Raw genomic sequence first — 26,874 nt, 5'->3', positions numbered from 1 at the left:
TAAACATCCAGTAATGAAGACTGGTTCAATCGGAGAGAAAAGAAGTAATCTGCAACCCTTTACAGAGTCATCACTGAATAAATTTGTGCCGTCAAACTAAGTGTTGAATGATTAGCAATTTAATGCTGTTTTTCCAGATAGTGATTCAAAAGTAATTAGACAAACAGAATGCTTGTCACCATGAATCTAGCAGTCAGCATGTAAAAAGATCTCCAGACAGCTAAAATGGAGAGGCTTCCCTGTCACAAAATAACTACAAGACATAATATTGCTGTGCTTCATTTCTATTGTCTGTCACCATCAGTTTTGGTAGAATTGGAGCTCAGGAAGTTTCTTTTTATTTATCTGATTTGAAGGTGTAATTTTCTCACAAATTTGCGCGTCAGATGTTGTAAAAAATGGGACTACAATGGGGAATTTTGGCAGGGGAGGTTTTCATATCTTATCCTGGCATTGTGACAGGGAGAGGGTGATACACTGCCTTGTTGCTCATTCGGTCTGTGCAGTTGTGGCTCGCTGATTTTGCCTCGTGAAAAATCCAAATCACAGCCACATGAGGCAGTTAAAGAAATTTTTTTTTTTCATTCAGACTTTATTTCAAATTGCATTCAGATGTGTGGGTAGTTGCACGAATAACATACAACCTAGAAATGGATGTAAATCATTAGTATGACTCACCAACAATGTAAGCTTTAGCCAGTACTGCTGAGGTTTCAGGATATTTTACACAACCATGCACTACTGTGTATCTAACAATGAACTTAAATAAAAAAGCATAATAGCGGTAATGCTCAAGGCTTAATCTAATATTTCCTACCAGCTGATAAGCATGGCTGTCACATGCCTGAGCATCCATTGCTCTGGCAACAAAATTAAATTATCTACTTTGTGAGGACAGCACGTCTCATCGACAAACTTAATAGATCCGTTGATGTTGGTGCTGACTATGTTGAATCTGTCCATGTGTTTCTGTGACTTTATTACAAACTGTACGGCCCGTGTTTGGGAGCAGCATAAAAAGGGTGATTTCGCAAGTTTGACACAGCAGCAGAACAGAAGGTCAAATGACCGACACGTTGGATTCAATGCTGAAAGAATTATGCGCTCCAGGTTGCACCAAGTAAAGGCTACGTTGCTGATATCATTAATCTATGCTTCATGTCGCTGCTAAACTAACATCACCTGGCACCAAGTTCACAAGAAACTTTTGTCCAACCAAAACAAATAACATCTATTGTATAATTTTGTAAAGTTAGAAACTGAGAGGAAACATGGGGTCGAATAATTTAAAAATAAAAAGTAGCATAAATATTTCTCCTTTTCTGGGATAATTTCATTTGAACTATGGCCTATTGACATATTTGGTTTCTTTACCATTCGCTACATGTTAGTATCTTGTCTTTGTTGTGATGGTGGCACATAGTCTGCGCTAAAGGGACTCATGACAAAAGCTTATGTATTCACCTAAAGAACATTGCTCTTCCATCAATGAAAACCGACACTTTCCCTCTGCACTCAGAGGCCGCATGTTAGCAGATGTGTGCAGGTTTTTTTCTAACAGTGCAAAAAGGGGTTTATATTTTAGTTTGAGCACGTTTTAAGCACATCTACGTAAAAAGCACATTCGTTAGTGCCTTCCATGTGACACTTTGAAATTAGGAATACTAAAAAAAAATGTTCAAAGAGTGAGGGCTATCAGGGAGATGTTATCCACATTAATGCCTCAGAGCTGAGAGAGAATTTGCAGAAACAGATCAAAGGCTGAACTCATCAAAAGAAGAAAATTCTAAAAAAAAAAAAAAAAAAATAAAGAACTGTCTTTGCTATTGTGAATCTGAATCAGGAGAATTCATAGAAGTAAAAATAGAGGCTTCAACCATTTCAAAACAGAGGTGGACTGACAAGCATGTAGACCAGAATACAAAAACAGGCAGAGGACTGCCTGTTGGAAATACAGCTGGATGAAAAGCAATGAAGAAATGCTGCAAAGAAGATACTGTCTCACAGCGAAGGGGCTTTGGGAGGGTTGGAATATTCTTCAGGTGCTTCAGTGTCCTCCCACATGTATGTTGGCTTAATTCATCAGTTTAACCCTTGTGTGGTGTTCGGGTCTGTGGGACCCGTTTTCATTTGTGCTTAAATTGAAGATGTGCCCATGCATAACCCGTCTGTGTTCGTCCTATGACCTGTTTAAGATGGACCCTGCAGTTTGGATAGGCTGCAACCACATGCGACTCTCTTCAGGATAATGCAGGTATAGCTAATGGATAGGACTAGTGTGTCTTCTGCTCAGCAGCCGCAGATAAGACCCCACTAATTCTGCTCTCCTGTAAAGTTTAGACACTTTACACCGCAGGGCCTTTCTGCAGTAATATTTAGTTCATGCAGTAGCATCCAGAGATAGTCAGAGAGACAATTAAACATCTTTTAGTGTATTCAAAACCACCTTAGTGGTAGTTCCTGCAACAGAAAGTAGAAGTGAATAACGACGTCTACAAAAAACTAAACGCATCAGATGTGAGGACTGAAAATAGGCCCATTAAGACCGTGTGTCAACTCAAAGTTGTTTAGCACATTTCCAATTTGCTCTGAGAAATTCCTGATTTTATAACCGCAGCGGCACCTGACAAAAGCAACATTCAAGTAACATCTGTAAAGTCAGCTATGCTTACAAGTATGACGATCTCCCACGGAGAACATCAGAAGCGGTAGAACGTCTTAAATGTTTTCTCACATACACTCCACAGCACAGCTGCATCAGACAGGCTACGATTTATGCCTCAAATTTGCTGTTGTGCAAGTAAACATGTACAAAGACGGTGGTGCAAATAAAAGGCCAAGCTGAGCTGTGACCGTAGAGCTGTAGTAACTGTGCATGTGACCATGCTGAGTGGCACCAGAATCACATTCTACCACGATGACTCATACACAGATTCTCAAGGTGAAACATACAGCAGCTTCACTTTTACAGATGGTCAACATACAGAAAGTCTAAAAGCTGCAAACTAATAAGTGATGAATCACATGTTGGAAACAGAATGCAGCCTAATGTTGTGATTATGCCACTTGAAGCTCTGCATTCAGAATGTAGAATGATCAATAAAGTCGATGAACACCAGACGTCAACGGGGAAAGAGCGTGCACAATAATCACAGTTAGTCATCACAGCTCGTCTGCGTCTTGATTTTCTCACCATGTGATAAGGCCGGCAGTGACAGCTGACCAAGTGACACAGCAGGAGTTGGGCTTCTTGCTTTCCTCCTCTTCATCTTTGCGGCAGCAGCACAAACAGCTCAGGTAGATGGCCAAACAAAGAAGGTTTAGGCCGAGTCCCGCAGCCGCCACACAACCCAGGAATATGAGAGACTACAGAGAGAGAAGAGGAGGGGTGGGGGGTTATTTGCTTTACATTCAAAGGCAAGCAGCAATCAGAATAATGTACACAGCTGTGGAAAGTATTCTAAACTCTTACTTTAGTAAAAATGCCATTGTCACTTCACTACACGCACAAGGCCTGTATTCATGCTCAACTAAATTCCAGAAGGAAAATCCCAGATGTTCCTGATAACATTAACAATGACTATACTCAAGTGATCTACCAAGACTGTATTGTTCAAAAGGGGCCTATTTCTAAAATAAAAAAGGATGAAAATAGAATATGCGATACTGATGTCTGTATTATTCTATGTGACTACACAACGGGACATTCATTTACATCGAACAAGTTTTACTCAGGAGGACCTACTTAAGAAATGCAGTAGCATAAAAGTAGCTTATCGGTTACAAAAAACTGTACTTTGAGTGGAATTTCAGTAAATTGAATAGTTACTTTAAATTCACACAATAGCTACAAAACAATTTGTGCTTTGTGGGTTTAGATAACATTCTGCCAAGTTGATGATAGTGATTATAACCTTAAGTGTTAGCATGAAGCACTGATGAGAATTAAGAGTTTAAGGACTGAGATGATGAGGGACTGCGTTGATGAGAAGCTACTTCATACTCATGACTGAATGGGACCTGAACTACCATGATCACGTCTCATTGGTCACAATTAGCTTCTGCTTATTACTATTCACAAAAACAGGAGTTGTTGAATGAATACATTCTGAAGTGAATCAAAAATTAAATTCTGTTTTACTCTGACAACATTTTTACAGACAAAGTTTCCTTTTCTTCTGAAAAAAAAAAAGGCTCTCTGTTTAGATCGTGATAACATAAGGATGAAGATCTGGGACACCAAACAAACAGGTTCTTGTAATTAGCAGGGAAATAAGACATAATGATCACTTAATAAGATGGCTCCAGTAACAAGGACCAGCTGCATTCTGGGAGTTTGCCTCCAGCTGGAAAGCACACATTTCCTCATTCATTCACTTCTCCTTTTCTCATTTCTCCACTAGCCCCCATCCCACCTTCTGCAAAAGATGGAGCGTGATGACAAAAATAGCAACGAGACTGTCGTAACGGCCTCAAATGAATTCTGCATCCATCTGTGAGCAAGCCCAGGCCCTCATTTTTCACCCTTACTCTTCCTTTTAGTTTGTCTAAAATCTCTCTGGTGCTGAGCCATCTGCTCTTTAGTTGTGATGTCATATCTCCTGCAAATTACATGGTGGGATTAGCACGCAGAAACAGAGGTATCTGCAGGATTATACCAAAATTGCTATACAGAGCCAGGTAAAAGGCAAATAATAAAAACGTACAAAATGCTGAAACCAGCAACAGTCCATATATTCTGAAACCATCCCGCAGGTATATTTTGACATCACCGTTATAAAAAGAAGCTTTGCCTTTAACATTTTCTGCCTTCTCCCATGGAAATGATCCATCTTTCACGCCTGTACGTGTGCACTGCCTCATTATGTCCCAGTTCATGCCTTACTTGCCTTTCATCTAGAGGGTCACACATTCGCCGGCAGAAAAGCAGAAAATTCTAAAGGGGAGCAGAGCAGTGATGGCTGTAACGGAGGAGCTCCACGCTGCAGTGGTGCTTACAATTTACAAACGAGAAATATTGAACATGGTCGTTTATTTATTTAGGAAAATGATCCCCTATTATATACCTGTGGATGGAAAAAGTGTGTGGTAGTACCTACATCTAAGAGTGTCCAGTAACTGTTAATCAGCCGTGAGCATTGGCTTGGAGGTTCTTTAGCCCATGTCACTGGTCAGATCAGCCTCAACTCTGCCATGTTGGAGCATTTATCACATCAGCTGCTCACTTAAAGTGCATCCACGTTTCTTTTGGATTAAAGTCAGGAATGAAAGATTTGTTGTTTTGCTGCATAATCCACTTTCTGTTCAGAATCAATTCATGGACCTTTAAAATTAGTTGGTATAATTCAGATTGAATTTTTCCATTAATATTGGCAAGCTGTCTTGGTTCAGATGTAGCAAAAACTACCACCATCATGTTTTACTGATGGGATAAGGTTCTTAAGCTTGAATGCAGTGTTTTGTTCTCTCCAAACATAATTTAGCGTAAAAGCTCTGTTTTGGTTTCATCGGTTCTTAAAACATTTTCCCCACAACCATCGGGGTGTCCACATAAACTTGGAAGAAGTGTGGCTTTTTCTTTGCAGCCATGACACGAACACCACGATTGTTGAATATTTTTTTTAGATGGTAAATGAACGAATATTAACATCAGCCAATGTGAAAAAGGCCTTTGGTTATTTTTGACTTACCCAGGGTTTTTTGTTTGTGGGAGGGGTTAAGGTTTTATCTAAGCAGACATGGAAAATTCTAAAAGGTTCCTATACTTTCAAACAAAACCCACTCATCGATTTTTCTCATATCCTCCTATAGCCAATAGCAAATAGTAAAATAGTTTTAAAAAAGGAAATTTGGTGCCTCTGTTTAAGAGACAAGACAGTGAATATGATAATTGCTGTGCCCAGACAGACGGATGGCGGCAAGTACAAAAGTGAGACAAAGGGACAGAGAGAGAAGCTGCTTGTCTCATCTTGTGGTGGGGTGGGGTACTTAATGATGAGAGTTGGCATAAATTGGGTGTAATTGAGGTGAATGCGGCAAATGAGATGGAGATGTGGGGCTCAGGTGGATAACATGAATGTCAGGGGGGATGGGTGGGAGACGGCCCTAGATTATCTGACTGGGTAAAAAAAAAAAAAAAGGGGGGAAACTCCTGCTGAACACACAAACGCTGGGCCCCCCCGCCGGTCGTATCGTCATGGTAACATGCAACAGAGAGGGATGACGAGTGAAAGGGCGAATTATCGCAGCCTATTTGAATTAATCAGCATGTGACAGGCTTGCTTAAATTGCCATGCCTCTGCCTTGTGATTCATCTGTAGCCAGGCGATGCTCAGAAAGAAGAGACTGTGGCAGAATGGGGGGAACCACAGATGAGGACTCACCACCATCAAAAAAAGAAATTTGTTTTATTCCTATAATAAAACTGTATAGGGCTCAGGAGGGAATTTGTAAATGAGAGGATTTCATTCCTGCTTTTCAGCGGAGTTTGAGAACAACATGCTGAACTTTCTTTCTCTGTCACTCTCCACTGTTCTTTCCTCCCAGTCGTAGGGTGGAAAAATAATGGCTTCTGAATTATGTAGCATCCATTCAGTGAAGGGACGCACACATACACTGTATAGGCACAAGCTCTCACACACACACACACACACACAAACACACACACCACAACCCCATCCTGAAACCATCATTTCCCAAGCACTCCAACCTTCCATTAAGTTAAAAAACACCATTTATCTCTCACTGACCAGAGTGTGCACACTCTCTTTGGTGAAATTAAATTGACTGCTTTGACCACTTAACTGCTACCTAAATTAGGACTGAGTAGTTTCCCATAAAAACTCAATACGTTATCACTCTTCCCCTTATTCTACTCGTTTCTAACTCAAGAGGCTGTACAGTCTTCCCTCTTTTGTTTCCTGTAGATGAGGTGGGGTGGGGTAAGCATGAGGCTGGAGGCTGTGGCACAGGAAAAAAAGGAAGGAAGATCTAGCTGTGTAAAGACAATCCCTGAAATCTGAACAGCCTAGAGGAAGAGCAGACAGAGGAACACAAAGAGAGGGTGACATGATGAAGAGATTTATATATATATATCATATGCTGAGTAACACTGAGACAGCAGGCTGGGGAGATAAAAGAGTGAAGAAAAGAAAGAGTAAAGACTTGTGGCGTATCAGCAGATAGTGTGTTCCATGTGCATCCATAATGGGAAGAGAAAAAGCCCCCCCATCCACACAGCTACCTCCAACGGACTTCAACTCAGCTCAGCTTTTCTCCCGTTACAATCTACTCTCATTGGAAACTACTTTACCCCGCAGCTGAAACATTGCATAATACCACAATTCTCCCCAAATACTAAGCAAATGCTTTTGCTGAGTGGACAAAAATGAACTCAAGTGAAAAACAAGACAAATGAGCAATGATCTCTTCCCCCAAGGATGACTAACTGAGAAAAAAAGTGAACACGAAAAACAGTTTTTAGAAGAGACTTTTGAGCCATTTGTACAAACAGATATTCTCATGTGGCCCCTGGATGAGCACAATGCCACTTCAATACACTTACGTAATCCAATTAAGGCTCCATGTTGTCATTATTACAACTGTCACGACCTAAAGCCAAATCAAATCAGTCATTTCACCCCATTCATTCTGTATATTTAATAAAAATCTTATTCTACTGCTAAGAGCTCCTAACATTTCATAAAAAAATACAACCTTAGAAAAATCACCCCACTCCTTTCACTGACGCAGTTATTCATAGGGATAAAAATGGCAAATACATCTCTGTATGACATGCACTGTGTATACAGTATCTAAGCAGCGCAGAAAAAAACAAAACTGAATAAACAAAGGAAGAGGCCCAGACTCATACACACTCGCTCACACACCTATAGGACAAAGGGAGAGGCATAATGAGGCAGTTATGACCTGGGTCAGAAATGACCCAGAGGGCATTTATCCCCCCAAGTCCCATCAGAAGGACGATGAAAGCCAGTGGAAGGATGATGGTGCAGATGGGACGGTGAGATAAATGGACAGTGACGCTGTAACAGGCTTTACAAAGCCATCTGGAAAAATACAGCAAGCACTGAAAAATTCAAAGAAGCTAATCTTAGACAACTGCTCTGAACAGTTATTTGTTCCCAATATGGGGGTGATATGAAAATAAACTGGAAAATAATCTTCTGATTGCTGTGAAGACCACAAATATGCAAGTATCTCTGTTGAGCTGAATCCATGCAGCTCTAAAGCAAGTGTGCGATGCTTTATTGTCTATGCTAGGAAGTGACTGTGGGAGGTGTAATGCAGGGTTAAGATGTGAAAGCCCAAATTCAAAGCTTCGTAGTCGGGCAGTTTTACCATCAACATGAGAGAACAACTTACTGTAAACGGTGAATCACTGTAAATCTATTGTAAAACATGTTTCCAAATGTTTCATGTCTTTGCATAAAGGGATGACACGTTCCACTCATAAAATGTGACCTGAACATGTGCCTTATGATGAGCACTTCACTGTAGCGTTTCTGGTGTAGGACAAAAAACAGAATAGATAGAAGATGTGTTGGATGTCAAACAGACGCAAACTCCATCAGCATTAGTGGTAGAAGGTATGTGCCTTATGCTGAGCTCCCATTAAAGATTCATTTTTAATACACAAGTGGGAAACATAATTAATGCATAGAAAGGAAAAGCACAGCCATCTGTTGCTGTGCATGTTTGCAGCAGGACTAAGTCATGTAACAGAGGTACTCCGCAAACTTGGAGGAGCACTAAATGCAAGCTAAGTTATATGAAATGTTTTTTCCGCAAGCAAGGCTGCTCAACAGCAGGTGGCAGACAGCTGTGCGTAGGTGGAGAGGTCTCCAGGCGCTATGTGCACCAATGTACAATATATGTGTGTGCAGCCTGAATGGACAGTGACATTCCTCCAACATGAAGGGGGTTAAATGGGTGCCAGGTAAATTAGTGAGACAAGAAGACATGGAAGAAGGAGGGATTTCCACCTTAAAATATCACGGCCTAGTGGGTGGCAGGGGTTCAGATTGGCTGTTGAAAGTAAATGTAGCATTGCATTGTCAATAAAGCTCTAAAGAGGGCATTCCTGACTTGCCGTGATGCAATGCAACCAGTTCTTTTCTCGTAAAAGAAACAGAAAGTCCTCACTTTTAGTTTGATTATTAGAATTCAATAAGTAGCGCTGGACCGAGGCTTCTACACACCTTTGGAGGAGCAGGCTGGAAATGGCGTCATTAAAAGCAAAACCTCTCCCGAGAGATCAAAAGAATCACCTAACTCGCTGTCTTCCAACTCCTCTGCCTATTCCTCCCCAGTACTCGGTGAATGCCTGAGGGACCAGATCCCTTTGTCAGTGCAGCACACTCCAATGGGTCTGCTCGTGAGCACAGCTGGGACACCATTAACACCCAGCAAGGTGACCCAGGGGACATGGGTGAAAAGGAGGAACAGGAAGAAAGAATGTAGAGTTCAGCATAAAACTGTCCTCTATATGTGTTACACTAAGTTGACGGTGCACTAACACCATTACAGCTAACACGAGCACGTCTGAAGATTAAGTAAAACAAACTTTAAACTGTTAACAGCTGAAGACGGCGAGGAGGAGGTTGCATCGTGACTGACCCAATGGACAGACAGTTTCCCCAAATCTCAGTCTGACACGCTGTTAGAGTACACAAACTAATGGGTGACTGTACCCATCTTTTTCATAAAGTCTATGGCTGTGATCCCTGGCAGAAGTTCAGAATAAACTACTTCTGTGTTTGAACAAACATCCTGTGTTCCAATTCTGTATGACATTTTCTTTGGTCTGTAGAAAAGTAAACTGTCTTTTGGAAGATTTGCAAGTTGAATCTTTGTACTATCACAAGCCCAGAACCAGCAATGGGTTTGTGTTTATCAGAAGTGGGTATGTGCATGTAAATACTGAGTTTGAATAGTAGCATTCTAACTTCTTGGGCTCAACTCTTTGAAAAACTTGAGGTCTCTGGAGCTTTGTGTAGAGCTTGCTCATTTCTTACTTAATCTAGTTTTTCGATAAAACTCTGTTAAACCTTGACATCTTTCTCTGTATAGGTCATGTTTACTGGGACATCTTTGGAGTGCAATGAAGCAAATAATTTCTATTTCCTTGACACCCTTTTTCAAGCCCAAACCCTTCCCTCAGGCGAGTCAGAGGTCATTATGTGGATGCTACTCCCCCACAACAAAGGAAACCCAACCCCCCAGTTTCCATGGAAGAGCAGATCTCATGATTGTTTATACTGGAGGGGAATGTTGTCCTGTGAATCCATTTGTCCCAGTTCTTGCATCTTTGGCTAATGGGCACACGCTCTTGATCTGAACCCCAGAAGCATATCACTGTACTGCTGATCAGAAAGTAGAATTATGAAACCAGAGAATTTCAAAGAAACACAAACCCCAAGCATTATGGATGGTAGTGTCCTATTCTGTTGGACTGCGGTTAGATCAGCATGAGCGATAGACAGATAGATATACTGTCTTAGAACCTCAGACCTCAGCCATACCCTTTAACCAATCAGGTGACGCTAATCACTGACTTCATGCGTTATTTAGACAGATTGGGGTTAATGACCTTCTGGAGAGCCAAAGGGGACACTGTGAATGCATTTCCTATGTTTATAACAACACAAACAAGAAGTGCATAGATGTTTGCCCACGAAAACAAATTGTGTTAAAAAGGCTCGGCCGAGGTGAATCACTGATTTAACAATAAAGTTACACAATCATTCGTGCACACAGGGAGAGGCTGAGGCGGAACAAGGTGCATTTGAATTAAAAATGGCAGATTTAAGATTGATTTTCCTGTGGAGGAGGCTATAGGAACTGGTACATTTCCAATGCAATCATGGTGGCAGGGATAGCTGAACAGATAATGGATTTTCAGCTCCTGGCATGCATAATTTTCCATTTGCTATTGCACAAATTAAACACCAGAGTGCAGTTCATGCATTTAGTTGTAAAATCACTTGCAATCAGTAGAATCTATGTGAAGATTGGATGGCGTGAAAAAAATGCAAATACTTTTAACCATAGAATTAGAAATATTAATGAATATAAGAGTATAATGAGAAAATAATAACTGCACTTTAGTGAGAGATAAGTGCTGCAGTGCAGCCAAACTAAGTGCATGATTTGGAAAACATTATCTTTTCCTTCAAGTGTGGAAATTCACATATGCTCTCAGTCTCTCAGACATGTGAATGGCTCTGACACAACCATTTAAATTGGTATAGGGAGGTCTGACATCAATGAACAGAGTGGGGGAAGGTGAAGGAAATGCTGATGAATGAGAGAAATACACTCAGGGAAGACAAAGACAACAGAACGAAAACTGAAAGCTCTGTAAAACTAGGCTGTTTGGATGCACCCGGGTGGAAGGCATTTCTCAGAGAATAACTGCAAGAAAAACCACTGAGGCAGAACAATCAAGCGCATTAAGAGTGTGTGTTTTCACCTGTAATTGAATATTATGTCTGTGGTTTGTTCCTTTTTCCCCATATCCTTTTAAGCCATGGGAATAACAAGATAAAAGCTTTCAATGTGGTCTTGTCTGAGATGGGCATCTCATGTGATCTGTGGTGATGCATTTTTTTTTTCCAAGGACTATCAGAGTTACTGTTTACCTAAAACTCCATTTTTCTGTGTGGTGGTGGGGATTGATGTGTTTTTCCTCTAACAAGGCGAGAGCTCAGGTGGAGGTATGCTCTCTCAGTGCCACTGGTTTGTCTGCCCTAGCCTGGGCAAAGGGAGACAACATCACATTTAGCTGAGGTCAAGAGCAAGGGGAAGGATTATTTTTGGCTAATACGTTCAACATGCTATGAGACAGGGATTCCTAAAAACAAGAGAAAAACTGAGCCTTACAATGTGAAAACCAAGAAACCATTATCATTAACTGTGTTTCTGTGAGGAAAATGTGAGCAGTGGTTATGTTTAATTGCCCGGGCCGTAGCTTTCTCAGTGAAACTGAGCATGTACACCCGACTGTTGTGTTCCCACTGATCCCAAGCCAAATTGGAGCTGATTAACACTCGCATGTACCCCAGAGTCTTTTGGCGTGGAACTTGGTGCCCTTTAAACACGTCAACATTACACTCAAGAGCCATGCGTTAGTGGGTGTTAGTGGGTTATTTGACAGTGTGGACAGTGTTTGGGTGAAGTTTACAGTCTGACTCAGACAGAATGTTGCAATTAACAGCACTGAGAAAACCTCAACTGCAACTCAGAACTCACAACTGATGGACAGTTGGTAATCAACAGCTTCTCTGCTCTCTGTTCTGTTGCAACACTTTGATATCTTGAACTTTTTAGCAGTAACCAACAAACAAGGGAATGGCAGTTTAAGCCATCCCACAGCAATTCCTCCAGGAATTGCATGGTCTAGTTTATTTTTGCATCGTCAAAATATCTAAAATTACTAAGTATATTGCGGCTTACTCTAAAAAAGTGGAGTGACTCTAAGCTGGGACATGCACACGGACATTTTAAATCTCTGCCTTAAAATACAAAACTTTTCCCAACTCTTAATACAAAGTAAATAATGTCACTCTACACTGCAGTAACTCCTTAAAAGGAGGCTGTTCTAATGGAAGCTTTGCTTGCTGCAGAAGCACGCATTTAGAAAAAATACATTTTCTGCTAGCTTTTGTGTCCAACTGCACATGCAATAATATACATCAAGAATTTGCACAATTATCCCGATGTCAAGAAAAGCTGATCACAGTATTGGTTTAATGATAATAAAGAACGTGTTCAAACCACGTCTCTCAGGAGGAAGTGAAACTAAGGACAAAGTCTGAGGTCATTTCTCTTTGAGGCTGGCTGATGGTCAAAGGTGACGTGATAAAATGATAAAATGCAAAGATTTAAACTTCACTTTACCTTTTGCACAAATGTCATATACTCCTCGTAACTTTCATCAGTGTAGATTTGGATGAAAAGCACTGCACTGCCCCATTTCTACAGCAGCCAAGAAACTTACAAGTGGACAGTTTCTCCTCCACACTTTGAATGGGAGGGCAAGCTAAAAAAATCTTAAATGAAAACTTTCTGACCTTTGAACATTTGTTTGTCTATATGCTTAAACTTTAGTTATGATTCTGCATTTGATCAGTGAGGAGCGTGCACCTACCAATGTGACCTACACCAGTGTGAGCATTAATATCTGTGCACCTGTGTAATTAGACCACCAAAACACCATTTACCAGCAATTCCACTGTTTTTACAGTAAGTCTATATTTACTTTCCCTAAATACAACAGCCTAATATCTGATTCTCTTTTGATGCAAATGGCACTGATGAGAACAAACCGGCGTAACATTATCACCAAAAAAAGGTTCAAATAAACAGTAGAACCAATTTTCTGTTTCTTTTGCACGATTTTTAAAATCTCAGTATCATATTCTAATCATTTTATTAATCATATAGTTAAGTACTGAAAGTGAAACGGCTTCTTGAATAGTGTCAGAGCGCTTTGGTTGGATGGGTGTAGTGGTCCATGTGATGGGCTCAGAGCATGTCGCACATGCATGCTTGACACACAAAGCAGGAAATGGAGAGAGAAAGAAGAAGTCAGATGGACACAGACCTGCTGACCTACACATGATGTTTGGCTCAATACACACACAGTCACACGCATACTCATATACAGGATAAACTAGGCCTCTGTCCTATTTTTGGGCAGGCTTTTTCAGTCTTTGCCCTCTTTCTATCCCCCAGGCTTCAGGACAGGAAGACATGGAGCAGAGAAATGCATTTCCACATCAGACTGACCTGGCTGAGAGGGACAGAGCAAGAGTGGAGAAGACTGTCTCAGAAACATGTGCATCCACAAAATGATCACAAAAAATCTCGGCATAACAACGATTGCAGGCTTTTTAAGGTCAGCATGCTTGAAACTTGGATTTTCCTGTTCATCAATAACACCCACTTCATGCAGAGGCTGCTCTGTGATGGAGTGGGAGACGTTTGAAACAGAGACCTTATTCTTTAGAAGAGTCAGTCAGCAAGTCAGTTTATTGCATAACTTGATGAAATTTTCAAAAATATGCCAGTGTTAGACAAAAAGGAATTGCCTAATTATTGTCAGAAGACCGAAATTAGAGAACAACTTGGGGCAGATGAGTCCTATAATGACGACAGCAGTTTCCGGCAGAGTGTGGCCAACTTGCAACCAGACATGCACACACAGATTCAAAGATTCAGACAAAGAAAACAGTTATAGATCTCGACCTCTTACATTCCTGAACACACAATGGCCTGAAGCCAAGACAGGATTTCACCGGGATTGCCGACGCTACAACGAGCCAATTACAATTCCTCTGACGAAGCATGTGGCCTGGGTTACAGGCATCGCTCAAATGCTCGATAGTATTCACAGCAGCAGCCAAGCAAACCGCAATTCAGCAGTTTCAGTACAATAGAATGAACCCAACATCACATGGCTGGTTTAAAGCTCAATCTTTGCTCCACTAAAAATCTGAAATCTGAAAAGAAAAAGTAAGAAAATTTAATAAAAACAAAAATACTCTTTCATTAAAATCTTTCATTAATTCCAGTGTAATGTCTTGTAGTGTTATAAAGCCAGACACAACAAGCCGATTTACATAAACATAACTGTTTACCAGGTACAATTGGAGTATCACCTGTGTTCCCAGGCTTTGGGCCCTTAACTCATTATCATCGCTGCTTATAGTCAAAACAGGAGGATCACAATTAAGCTTTGCCACCCAAATAGGATAAAAGCCATGATGCTCTAAAAAGCCCCGTGTCGCCTTGGATTAGTTTTGGTGCATTACAATCAGCTGTTCAACATAATCGGAGTAGCCTTGATGTATATCTGAGAACAGTACTGTAGGGGAGAGAAAAATAACAAGAAAAAGTCCGACTGGAAGTTGTTGATGACAGGGATTTCCCGGCTCAGACTTCGTCAGCAGCCTTCTTAGGAAGAAGCCATTCTCACCTACAGAGAGACACCATCCTCCCCACCCACATGCCGTGGCCCTGGCTGTACTTTCACACAGCAACAGAGAATGAAAAGAAAAAAAAGTTCCACCTCTTTGCCTCACCTTGTGTGTTTCCTAACACCAGTCCACATAAATCCAGTTTGATTGAGCAGGCATTTGATATTTTGTAGCGCAGAAATTCCTCAGGAGTCATTCCTAGTAAGCTAAAAGGAAAAGCCGGCACCACAGCAAAATTTTGAGCCAACATTTCAGTGCCTTGAGCTTTAGTTCCTGAGTCATGGAAACTCATTGGGAAAACCCTAAAATTCCTAACTTTGTGTACTTGGAGCAAACGTCCTATACTGCTTCCAGTGGAAAATACACAGTGTGACTAATTAGCTGTTTAACATTATGGAGCTAACGCTATGGTTGCCCCAGCAACCCTATCCCAGATGAGCTGTAGAACATGGATGGATGGAACAGTATGGAGCATTTAAACGCTCACACAAATTGATGGGGACTGAAAACACCAACATGAAAGCTGTGTAATATTTAGACCTTTGCTAAGCTTCAGATGGTGGTGTAATTTTGCATCTTCCCATACATCCTTAAAATAAGGTCCCAACTCCATGTACTGTGTTTCTTTTGGAAGAACAGGACTTTACTTCTCGTTTGGAAGCTCCATCTGCAATTTCAGTTCGCCATTTGCTTTAGACATGCTGACACCCATTCAACTTTTCTGAGCCTTAGAATCAAGATTTTAGTTGCCCTTTTAGGTGAAGATTGGCTCCAAAGCAGCTGGTATCTCAGATTCGTGATCATGAGATAATCTACTTCATCAGACTCAAACCTTTCCGGTTTGTGACGTAGACACAGATGTTCTGTAGGGTCCCGAGTGGGATTTACGTATGACGACAATCAACAATGGCGACTTCTATTCACTGACTGATTGCATGCGTTTCTGTTCTGCTCATCTGATTGGCTGATGGATTTTGTTGAGGACTTTCTAGATAGTTCTGTGGAGCGAACCACCTGCCATGTCAAGCTGAAAATAAATGTCTTGTTTTCTGAAATCCAACATGGCAGAAAATCAAATATGCTTTGAAATCTGCTTGAAAGAATCAATCACTTTCATTGTACTGCTCAATCGTTAGGTGCTTAAACGCACCTCCCATTTCAACTTGTTGTTGGTACTTGAGCAGTCAAGAGCAGACGCCAATATTTAAAGGGATCTCTCTCTCCCTCTTCACTGAGTTTCATGCAAATCAGCCTGGTAGTGATTGTGAGAGAAACAGTCGAAACAGCAGTCACCTTTGTGGAGGTTAGGAATAATGTTGCTGCATGTTTGTGCAGACAGCCAAAGAAGTTTGCCTAGTCACTGTAATACGGTGGAAATGCAAAATTGTGTCTGCTAAGCCAAACAGACATGTTTCAGTGAGCTAAAAGAAAAACTAAATACTGGTGTTGTCATTTTTCTTGTGGCTTTGTCAATAAAACACCCCTTTAACCCAGCTATAATCTGTTGTGATGGCTCATTTGATTTAAATGAAAGATTACACATGTCACATTGTCTTTTAAATTAAATACTTGCACATCTCAGACTCTCTTGGAAGGTCTCTTTACCGTGACAGACCTTGGGACACCTTTTTGTTGGGACACTACAGCAATGAGCCTAAATGCCATCTACTCTCAGCAAGACTTACATTCTTGCACTGACAGAAACTGAGCTGTAACCTTAAAAAAAAACAAAAAACTTAGCGCTTCGAAACATTCATGTTCACAAGTCAACTGAAGGCTGTGATGAATGGTGTCGTCACCCCCTCCCCTCTTGATTTAGCTGGGAATCACTTGACTCCCATGGATGGAACACTTCAGTGCCAACATTCTCCACACAAGTGTGCTTCATGGTCCTCTCTGTGCCTCACCAACATTTACACTGACTGCAGATTTGTCCCACTCAAAAATAAATGAAAAAAGTTGTGATGTGCACGTTCTGCTACCACCAGCAAACAAAATCTGTTAAATGTTCCATGACAGAAGCATCAGAGGTGTAACACCATTTCTGCAGAGAAGAGAAATACCAGCCCCGAAAAAGATCACGGACATTACAGCACGTATCAATCATTTGATTGTGGCTACTGGACAAAAGCACTTCATAAATGGCAGGTGGTTATCACTCAAGTGAACCAGAGAACATATGGAGACTTTACAGGCCACTTCTGTCATCAATCGTGCAAAATTAAATGAGAATCTGAAGGCAGTAGAGGTTGATTTATCCTGAGAATACATGAGCACAAGACAGAGACTTAACCACATAAAGGGATTAGCATTTGCAGATAAACAATATATGAAAATTATACTATAAACTCATAAGTACCACCCTCACTACGTTACCCTGCAGCATGTTAGGTCCCAGTCTATTTGTCCATAACTGGGCTTGTAATAAAGCCCCCCATATCCCATACTCCTCCACTGACCTGCTGGTAGTTCTCATCCTCAGGCTGGAAGCTTTTGTCAATGGACTGAAACCTCAGGTTGATATGAGGAAAATTGTGAAGCCAGTAAGTCCACCAGGGCGCAATGTAATCCACCCGAGCCAAAGACATCCCTGCCCGGCAGGAAAAAAAGTTAGGCAGCAGCCTAATAAGCCTCTCAGTGCTGAAGCGGGCGGTCTGTTCCGCTGCCGGAGATCTTAATCAAGTCTCACATCAAACAAAGGCAACGATAAAAGCATGCTCAGTGGGGGAAATAGCCACGCCACCACACAAGAAAAAAAACATGGGATCTATGAGAAGTTCTGCAAAGGTGGAAACGTTGATTCAAAGTGACGGTGTTTGTATTTCTATTTTTTTCAAATTGTCCTTAAAAAACAAAAGTCACTCAGCGCCCATGTCTTCGTGTCTGTGGACCCAGGGATACTATCCGGCCGACAGCTGCTCCAGACAGTACTGTCAGCAGCGGGAGCGCGCAATGATAGTAGAGGACACGAGGAGACGCGGGGACGCGCACATGGGTCCCCACAAGAGGTTTCGAATAAGTCTGGCAGGCAGTGTAAAGTAAAACTCTTACGTAAACACACGCAAACATATATATCTTCCATGGTGTAAGTCATCTTTAGTATCTCAGTGTTTACGGCTTAAGGGTCTTCGCAATTAGTGTCGTCCTTGGAAAAAGACGCTCTACTGCCACCAAGTGCTCAATTACGACAATTACAGTCCGCGGCGGGGCAGCTGGCCTAATGCTCGTCCTCACGTGGACCGCCGTGTCAACTACCAGCTCATTTATCCACAAGTAGCGATGGGGTCCAGAGGTCAGAATAGTATTTTAATAACTGGACACTTTTAAAATCTAAATTTACTTCTGGAAATACCTTTTCTTGGCTCATTCTTCTGGGTTTTTACGCTACTGGCAGATATATATTTTGCCATTAGCAATAAAGACTGTCACCGACGTTTAAAATCTGGAATCTGTGTCGAACTTACTGCTGGTGTTACAGGTTTTTGAAATCATACTCTTAGGTAGTGGTACATTTTATTTTACTTGTGCTCTCATCAATGACAGATTTGAAGAAACATGGTGACTTCTTGTGAAAGTGAATGGCAAGATTTTATTAAAGGACCAAGGGCTCCAACTACTGGGGTAGATTTAACACACCAGTCCTCAAATTTACAGCTTGCTCAGCACAACTGCCATTTCTACAATCTTCGCCCAATCATCCCAGTGCATGAGTATGTTTAACTGACAAGAAAGTGCACTTTAAGGCTTTAGCTAATTGAACTGAAGTCATAAACACTGAATATTTTACACTGATGTCTGCAGATCTGAGGACTCGTGTTCATGATGATCAGACTTAATGGTGAAGTTGAAATAAACCGAATGTCAGTCCAAATAGCTCAAATGTGACATCTTGTGGAAAGCCATTAAAACATTGTACGATTCTCAGTAGTGGATCCTTTGTGTCCATCTTCCATCACAGGAAAACTAGAAACCAACAAACCTAATTTTGTAAGTCATATGTTGCATCATGGCACAGTGAACAAAACACAAAATCTAGTTTTTTTCCCAATTTTTATTACAATTATCTGTACATGATGGATTTACTTCAGCTCCTTCACTGCCAGACCTGAAAAGAAAAAGAAGAGTTAGAACATTTTCTGGCCTAATTACATTATACAAGACAGCAACTCATTTCAGTTTAAAGACACCCAATTTGTCCACATTTACCAATAAAACACATTTCAAACTAACAGGTTGGCTTCATGTTATCTGACTGCCAAATAGGTTTAGGTTTGGTTAACCTAAGTAGTAAAATGTACAATATTGTGAAGATTGTTACCATTCAACATGATTAAAAGGAGTTCCACCAAAAACAACTAAAAGTGAACAAACACCTTATTTTTCTGCTTGGGAACTCTTTGGATGCAGACAATCGTTTAAACTTTCTTCTTTTTAAAAATGGGAAGCAGTTTACAGCTTCAGACTCTTTACATACTCTGACCTAAGCAGGTAATTCACAGCGAGTGTGCGGAGCGATTACTACGGCACGTGCAACACCTTGTTCTCACTGTAGAAAACGCTGTTGCAAACGACTGTTAATGAGATTTCCTGCAGCAGATATACATTTTAAACTGAAAACATGAAGAACACTGACCCACTGAAACGAGACAAACGCTGGAGGTTTTTTTTATTCATTTTTTCCAAAATATGAGTGAAGCTTACTGATGGAAGCAGCCCTTTAGCTCATGTAGACCTAAAGCAGAGTTTTTTAAACATGTATAGGAGCTGATGCTTTAGCCAGTAAAAATACAAAAAAAAAAAATTTATATGGGGGAAAAAAGACAAGAACTACACAAAGGCTGTCGGAGCGCTACAGATACAGAATTAACTGGAAACCCAACACTAAAGTGTTCCATTCTACATGATTATGAATTTGGTGTGTACACTTAAAACAAACTTCAGATGGATTTTAACAGTGAGACTTCTCAACAATTTTCCCAATACCCAGATCAACTGCACAGTGATAAAGGAGATGTCAAACGGCCTGAAATGCAGTCTATTCCCAACATGTCCTCCAGACTAAGAAGTTGCAGTCTCACTGCTTCCACTCTGATTTAGTAGACTACAGACAGTGGAACTTCAGTTCTGTAAATTTCTTATTGTAGGGAAGCGTTCTGAGCGTGCACAACAGACTGGCAATTACAGAATGTCTGATTGCACTTGTGTGTGCTATATATGAAGTTCCCAGACAAGTGTTCAGTCACAAAAATTGTGTGACTATTTGATTTTTATTCTTACTATGGCTTTACTTTGCACCGAACAAGATGTTTCATTCAATATTCACGCTATTTTCAAAACAACATACAACATGCTTCCCTTGTCCAGAGAGCAATGAACTCACTTCCTACAGTGTTTTCCATCCAAAGCTCACATGAACATACATCAGCATCCATTTATTTGTGGCATGTCTAGTTATTCTGGTGTGTATGCTGGTAGAGTGAGGCTCTAAAATACAGACTGAGCCACACGTGGTCCAATGTTTACACCTTTAATAGACACATATCCATGATAGTGGCATTTAAGTCATCTATGTTCAAGGGTATGAAGCTCACAGATGTAGTTAAACTCACTGGGAATTGCTCGTTTGAACCACTTTTCCAGATAACTTTGTTAATACTGACCTGGCGGCAGGGACTGCTTGAGCTTCTCTGCCTTCTCCTTGTCTGTGATGACCAACGTGTACAGGTACCTGCTGCAGCGCACCTTGAACTTAACATTGTCCTTGTTCTTCTTGATCTTTACGGCTGAGAGGAGACAGACAGTTGCTGCATTTAGATCCAACTTAGACGCATTCACGATTCAAATGCTACATTAATAGCCATGGATGTGTGGTACATTTGATCAACTTACACTTGGCATCCTTCCTCCTGGCTGTCAGCAGGAAATCTTTGATTTCTTCTATCTTGCGAGGCTATACAAAAATAAAAACGGAGCAGACTGTTTACATATTGAGCAAGCATTGCAATGACAAGACCACAAACTAAGAATGAATGAGTTGATGTTAGTGGACCGGTGGAACTGGAGTTTCTGTTGGAAACCGAAACCCAGCACTTGGTCCATCATTATTCTTGCAAGTTTGTGAATGCATCACGGGCACTTCAGCCAGTGATGCTTGGACTTCTTGCTGTCGGTAAAACGCAACTAAAGCCAAATTTAAAGAACCCAGCTTAAACTAGGCTCCGTCACTATTAACTTTTACCTACTCACGTTATAAATGCTGTCATCAGCTTCCACGTAACGTAATATTTCTAAATTACTGCAGTAATGGGCTCCTGAGCATGGGAATTATTACCAACACACTGTGGCTGTATGGTAAGAGTGAGTCCATGAGCGATATCTTGCTAATGCTAATGACCGATGCTAGCCGCGTTTACTCACCCTTCCCCAAACCATAACCTAATAATCTTTTAATTTTCTATTCTAACTAAGAGCACAAAATACAACATTAAATACCATCGAAGTGTAGTTATTTGTGCATTTAAATGTGAAACAATCCTTACCATGCTGCCGTGTCAGCAGACTGAACGCTGCGGAAGGATAGCAAAATATGGAGTCAGTTTAACGATTATAATAACAGAAAGAAAGGAGTTGGAAACAAAATTGTTATCTAAAGATGGAATCTTTGAACAGAACAATGATATTATGGCAGATACATGTTTGTAACTATTACTAAAACAGAGGATGGATGATGATTTAACTGAAAATTTCTGTGAGAATAAGAAACTCACTCAGTCGGCCAAAGAGGGGATGCAAAAGGGGCGGTACTTCCGGTTAAAAAACTATATATACTCAACTACGGCAAGCGCGGAAAGCCAATATTCCTGTGGAGCGGCGATTTAACCATTTTATGTCAAAATGGGAAATTTATACTCTGTTGCTGTGTTCCATTTACAATTTAATTCTCTTTTAATAAATGTTAGATGGGTTTATTCTGTCCATGTTGTTATATTCCCGATTATTTTATGTCACATGAATTTTGTACAAATGCAACACAATTTTTGACTTGTTCAGTTGACAATAAAGGGGAACTCCGGTATTTTTAAACCTAGACCTTATTTCTGGCATGACATACGTTTATCTACTCAGCGAGAACAGTTTGGCGAAAGTTGGCATCCTTCGAAAGCTATTTAGAAAACTTGAGATCAGCCCTGGGGGTGGATGAGGTCCGTCCTGAGTTTCTCAAGGCTCTGGATGTTGTAGGGCTGTCTTGGCTGACACGCCTCTGCAGCATCGCGTGGACATCGGGGACAGTGCCTCTGGACTGGCAGATTGGGGTGGTGGTCCCCCTCTTTAAAAAGGGGGACCGGAGGGTGTGTTCCAACTATAGGGGTATCACACTCCTCAGCCTCCCTGGTAAGGTCTATTCGGGGGTATTGGAGAGGAGGATCCGTCGGATAATCGAGCCTCGGATTCAGGAGATGCAGTGTGGCTTTCGTCCTGGCCGTGGAACAGTGGACCAGCTCTATACCCTCGGCAGGATCCTGGAGGGTGCATGGGAGTTCGCCCAACCAGTCTACATGTGTTTTGTGGACTTGGAGAAAGCGTTCGACCGTGTCCCTCGTGGAGTCCTGTGGGGGGTGCTCCGGGAATATGGAGTGCCGGACCCCTTGATAGGGTCCGTTCGGTCTCTGTATGACCGGTGCCAGAGTTTAGTCCGCATTTCCGGCAGTAAGTCGGATACGTTTCCGGTGAGAGTTGGACTCCGTCAGGGCTGCCCTTTGTCACCGATTCTGTTCCTAACTTTTATGGACAGAATTTCTAGGCGCAGCCAGGGCGTTGAGGGTGTCCGATTTGGCGACCTCAGAATCGGGTCTCTGCTTTTTGCAGATGATGTGGTTCTGTTAGCGTCGTCAGGCCGTGACCTTCAGCTCTCACTGGAGCGATTCGCAGCCGAGTGTGAAGCGGCTGGGATGAGAATCAGCGCCTCCAAATTCGAGATTATAGTTCTCAGCCGGAAAAGGGTGGAATGCTCTCTCCGGGTCGGGAATGAGATCCTTCCCCAAGTGGAGGAGTTCAAGTATCTCGGGGTCTTGTTCACGAGTGAGGGACGAATGGAGCGGGAGATTGACGGGCGGATCGGTGCGGCGTCTGCAGTGTTGCGGGTTCTGCACCGACCCGTCGTTGTGAAGAGGGAGCTGAGCCAGAAGGCGAAGCTCTCTACTTACTGGTCAATCTACGTTCCCATCCTCACCTATGGTCACGAGTTGTGGGTAGTGACCGAAAGAACAAGATCTCGAATACAAGCGGCCGAAATGGGTTTCCTCCGCAGGGTGTCTGGGCTCTCCCTTAGAGATAGGGTGAGAAGCTCAGTCATCCGGGAGGGGCTCGGAGTAGAACCGCTGCTCCTCCGCATTGAGAGGAGTCAGATGAGGTGGCTCGGGCATCTGGTTAGGATGCCCCCTGGGCGCCTCCCTGGGGAGGTGTTCCGGGCACGTCCCACTGGGAGGAGACCCCGGGGAAGACCCAGGACACGCTGGAGAGACTATGTCTCTCGGCTGGCCTGGGAACGCCTCGGGGTCCCCCCGGAAGAGCTGGAGGAAGTGGCCGGGGACAGAGACGTCTGGGTTTCTCTGCTCAAGCTGCTGCCCCCGCGACCCGACCCCCGGATAAGCGGCAGATGATGGATGGAGATCAGCGTATATCCATATAACGGAGTTAATGGGGCAGGGACGATGTAGCCTCTAATTAAGGCTTTATCTGTCTTTATTTCACCAATACTTTAAGACGAATGAATGAACGAATGTGTACTAGAGCTCTGTTAGCTCATAGGTGCTGTTATGTGGATACTTGCGGCTATAGGAGCGCTAACGGAGGGATTTCTACATAGGCACTCTACAGGGACCACTTCATCTACATGCCCCCCTGGAGCGCAGTTTATTTATTCTTTGCTCTGTGACAGTCGGCTAACTTCACACGGAGTTTGCAACTGCTAGTTTTGGGCAACATTTCAGGATATTTATCAAATTTTGACAATATGAACGACGACTTTGAGTAAGATGGATGTTCTTACTGGAGTTAATAAGCTGTGCTGCAGCCATGCGTCAATGAAGTCATCCCAGTAGAGGTGTGTGTAAAATTCCCTCCTTTAGCTCTCCTATGGCTGCAAGTAGCCACATAACAGTAGCTATGTGCTAACAGAGCTATAGTACGCGTTCGTTCATTCATTCGTCTTAAAGTATTGGTGAAATAAAGACAGATAATGCCTTATTTAGAGGCTGCATCGTCATTGCCCCGTTCACTCCGTTATATGGATATAAGCCTATCGCGAGTTATTTAAATAGCTTCCGAAGGATGCCGATTTTCGCCAAACTGTTCTTGGTGAGTAGGTAAACGTATTTAATGCCAGAAATAAGGTCTAGGTTTAAAAATACCAGAGTTCCCCTTTAATATCAAAAATCGGTTGACTCATTAATTTATTGAATTGAATTGAATTAATTTTGAAAAAATGTATCAAACGAGCAATGGCTTTCTTAGCACACGAAGCATCTACAAAAGACATAACCAAAGCTGGCATAATTTTGTGTTCTACAACAATATATTTCATCTTATAAAAAAACACAGCCATTTTCTCAGTCCTTTGTTTTTTTTAGAGTGCTTCCAGGAAGTAGCTGTTGGTAAAGATGGACGCTCTAGTATAATCATCTTTTGCTTTGCACTATGGTCTTTGAACAAAAACATGGAGTTATATTGGTGCCTGCCATAATGCTACCATATTAGCTTCCAGATATTGATATATAAAAACTATATTGTCCTTTGCAGGCCAGACTGAAACCTGTAGCATTGATTGCTTTCATCACTGATGCATACTGTCTTTTATTGAAATGCATTCAAGAGCAGAATCAAGTTCTCTTATTCATGTCTGCTCTGCTTTGCCAGACTTTCATCTCAACCAAGCAAAGTCAAATGAAACTGACTCAAAGTTTGTTTCAGGTAGCTTTAGAATTTGTAAATGGAACAAAGACTGATGTAGGGTAAGGACACAAGGCAGCTACTTGTGTTGTATCCTTTCCTTAAGGCCTTTCTTTGGATAAATGTATTTTTCTAAGGAGGGATACAGAGCTGGTTCTGAAACTTACAATCCAGATTCAAGCTGAAAAAACTAAATACAGCTTTGAGAAATAATGTGCAATATCTTCCTTGTTCTCAATTAGCTTCATTTCTGCACAGCATGTTCCTATGACATACATAATAAAAAGATGTACCACTGAGATGGGTCAAAAATCAATCCCATCTCCCCTTGTATGGACAAATGAAACTTTTTCATAACTATCTCTTCCAAATGTAGGATTTTGTGGTAATTAGCTGCTTTTCATCTTTGCACTCACCCTCTCTTTTCTAAATGGATTACATTTAAGCAGCTGGTTGTGTCAGTGCTCCAGGTTTATCTAACAGCCCAATGTCAGGCTGACTCTGGGTGAAGCAGCATTGCTGTCTATAGAGAAAGAAGATAAGCCGGCAAATTAGGCTCTATTTAATCCAATTATAAGTGTCCTTTCACTGTTGAAATAGTTTACACACTTCAAATTAAGTTATGAATGTTCTGCTTTCGTTTATCTGTTGATCTGCGCTAATCCCGTCTTCTAGTCTTTTTTTCATTTTGAGCCAATGAGGATGCAGAGACGATCTTATCCCAGAAGTCATGGCTCTTTGTGTGCTGCAAATCTTCCATGTTGGTACTTTATATTCTGACAGATTTTTCTTCAGTTCCAGATTGACAGTAAATCAGTGTTGCTCATTTTGAAAAGCAGAAAAGGTTTACTTGAGGCACGGCTTGCACTACACACATTACAACCAAGTTGTTGACTTATGAGTTCAATTATCTTTTACAGTCCAAACAAATAAATCCAAAGAGAGTCAGAGCAATGAGACTTTTAGTGTACGAGTGTTCACACTGTGGAAGTTCTCATCTATTATCTACTAAAATGAATCAACGTATTCCTACAGCAAGAGTGCAGTTAACAGGCCAATTCTGCTACATATTAAGGTCCATTCTTTAGGAGTCAGTTTACTTTACTTCTTTTTAAAGTGATGCTTGGCCCTGTAATTTATGATGCATATACTTTTGTTTAAAGAAAGTTGCACTAGAAAATAACATTACACTACAGGACCTCAGATTTCCCATAGCTATCTTCATGAGAACTGAGTTCATCAAGTTACTGAAAACCACATTTAAGTTTAAGATATATTGATTTTCGTCAGTAATTTATTCCAGGAGCTGTGCACAAGCCAAACACACGTGGTCATTTGAGCCTGAGGGACATCTCCATCTGTTTCCATGGAGACCCACTTTGACATTCAAAGAGACAGGAAACGCCAGACCAAGCCATTGTAATTAACCTACATGCTACCTGCCTGCCAGTGTTCACAGGCCATATCCCCCTCTGCTTGTACAGCTGGACACGTTTCACTCTGGATCTAAAATTTTAAGCAGTCTAGTGTCAATCAAGGCAAAAGATGATGTAGGCTTTGTTTCAGTTGAGGATTTCTGAGAGGGACATCGATTACTAAAGATTCTTGCTGCACAAGATGTGTTTTTGTCCCATCTTGTCTTGTTGTTTTAGCACTTGTTCACAGTCCCAAACCACTTTAATCAAGGAAAAGGGACTAAAACGAACGATTTATCTCAGCAGGGCTGTCTGCTCCTTGCTGCTGAGAAGATTATACTCTTAGGTGTAGCAGAGAGGAGGTGCAACAAGAGTCGTGGCTTCAGTAAAAAGAAGATGGATTCTCACTCAATCCTTGAAAAAGATATAAACGGCCTGTGTTACTGTCAAGGAAATGTTGCACAGGCACACATGAAATCTGATGAAGCGTATACAGAGTCGTGCAAAAT

The 26,874-nt window shown here is 41.5% G+C and overlaps 2 protein-coding genes across 2 annotated transcripts in view; both read right to left on the bottom strand.

The window, feature by feature from the left end:
- Positions 1 to 18,048, bottom strand: part of ttyh2 (tweety family member 2) — a 59,504-nt gene extending 41,456 nt beyond the window's left edge. The window contains exons 1-2 of the mRNA XM_072373390.1: positions 17,462 to 18,048; positions 3,194 to 3,366 (exon numbers count right to left, since the gene is read on the bottom strand). Of these exons, the coding sequence (XP_072229491.1) occupies positions 3,194 to 3,366; positions 17,462 to 17,590 (302 nt within the window). The 5' untranslated portion in view covers positions 17,591 to 18,048. The remainder of the gene's footprint in view (positions 1 to 3,193; positions 3,367 to 17,461) is intronic.
- A 987-nt stretch (positions 18,049 to 19,035) lies between these two features.
- Positions 19,036 to 21,811, bottom strand: rpl38 (ribosomal protein L38). Its single transcript, XM_072373391.1, has 5 exons — positions 21,770 to 21,811; positions 21,542 to 21,568; positions 20,892 to 20,952; positions 20,663 to 20,785; positions 19,036 to 19,107 (listed from the first exon to the last, which is right to left on the bottom strand). The coding sequence occupies exons 2-5, from the start codon at positions 21,542 to 21,544 to the stop codon at positions 19,082 to 19,084; spliced, it is 213 nt and encodes a 70-aa protein (XP_072229492.1). The 5' UTR covers positions 21,545 to 21,568; positions 21,770 to 21,811; the 3' UTR covers positions 19,036 to 19,081.
- Positions 21,812 to 26,874: the final 5,063 nt, after the last annotated feature.

The sequence above is a fragment of the Leuresthes tenuis genome, unplaced genomic scaffold, assembly GCF_036924035.1.
Source record: "Leuresthes tenuis unplaced genomic scaffold, fLeuTen1.0.hap1 SCAF_20, whole genome shotgun sequence".
NCBI lineage: Eukaryota > Metazoa > Chordata > Actinopteri > Atheriniformes > Atherinopsidae > Leuresthes > Leuresthes tenuis.
Note: the sequence above shows the minus strand (reverse complement) of the source record. Positions and strands in the feature narration are given on the sequence as shown.

What these genes read in the sequence shown, in the direction of transcription:
- rpl38 (XM_072373391.1), bottom strand. An exon ending in CAGGAGGAAGGATGCCAAGT is followed by an intron (nt 20,786 to 20,891) that starts GTAAGTTGATCA and finishes GTCTCCTCTCAG; the next exon opens with CCGTAAAGATCAAGAAGAAC. An exon ending in CAAGCAGTCCCTGCCGCCAG is followed by an intron (nt 19,108 to 20,662) that starts GTCAGTATTAAC and finishes TTTTCTTTTCAG; the next exon opens with GTCTGGCAGTGAAGGAGCTG.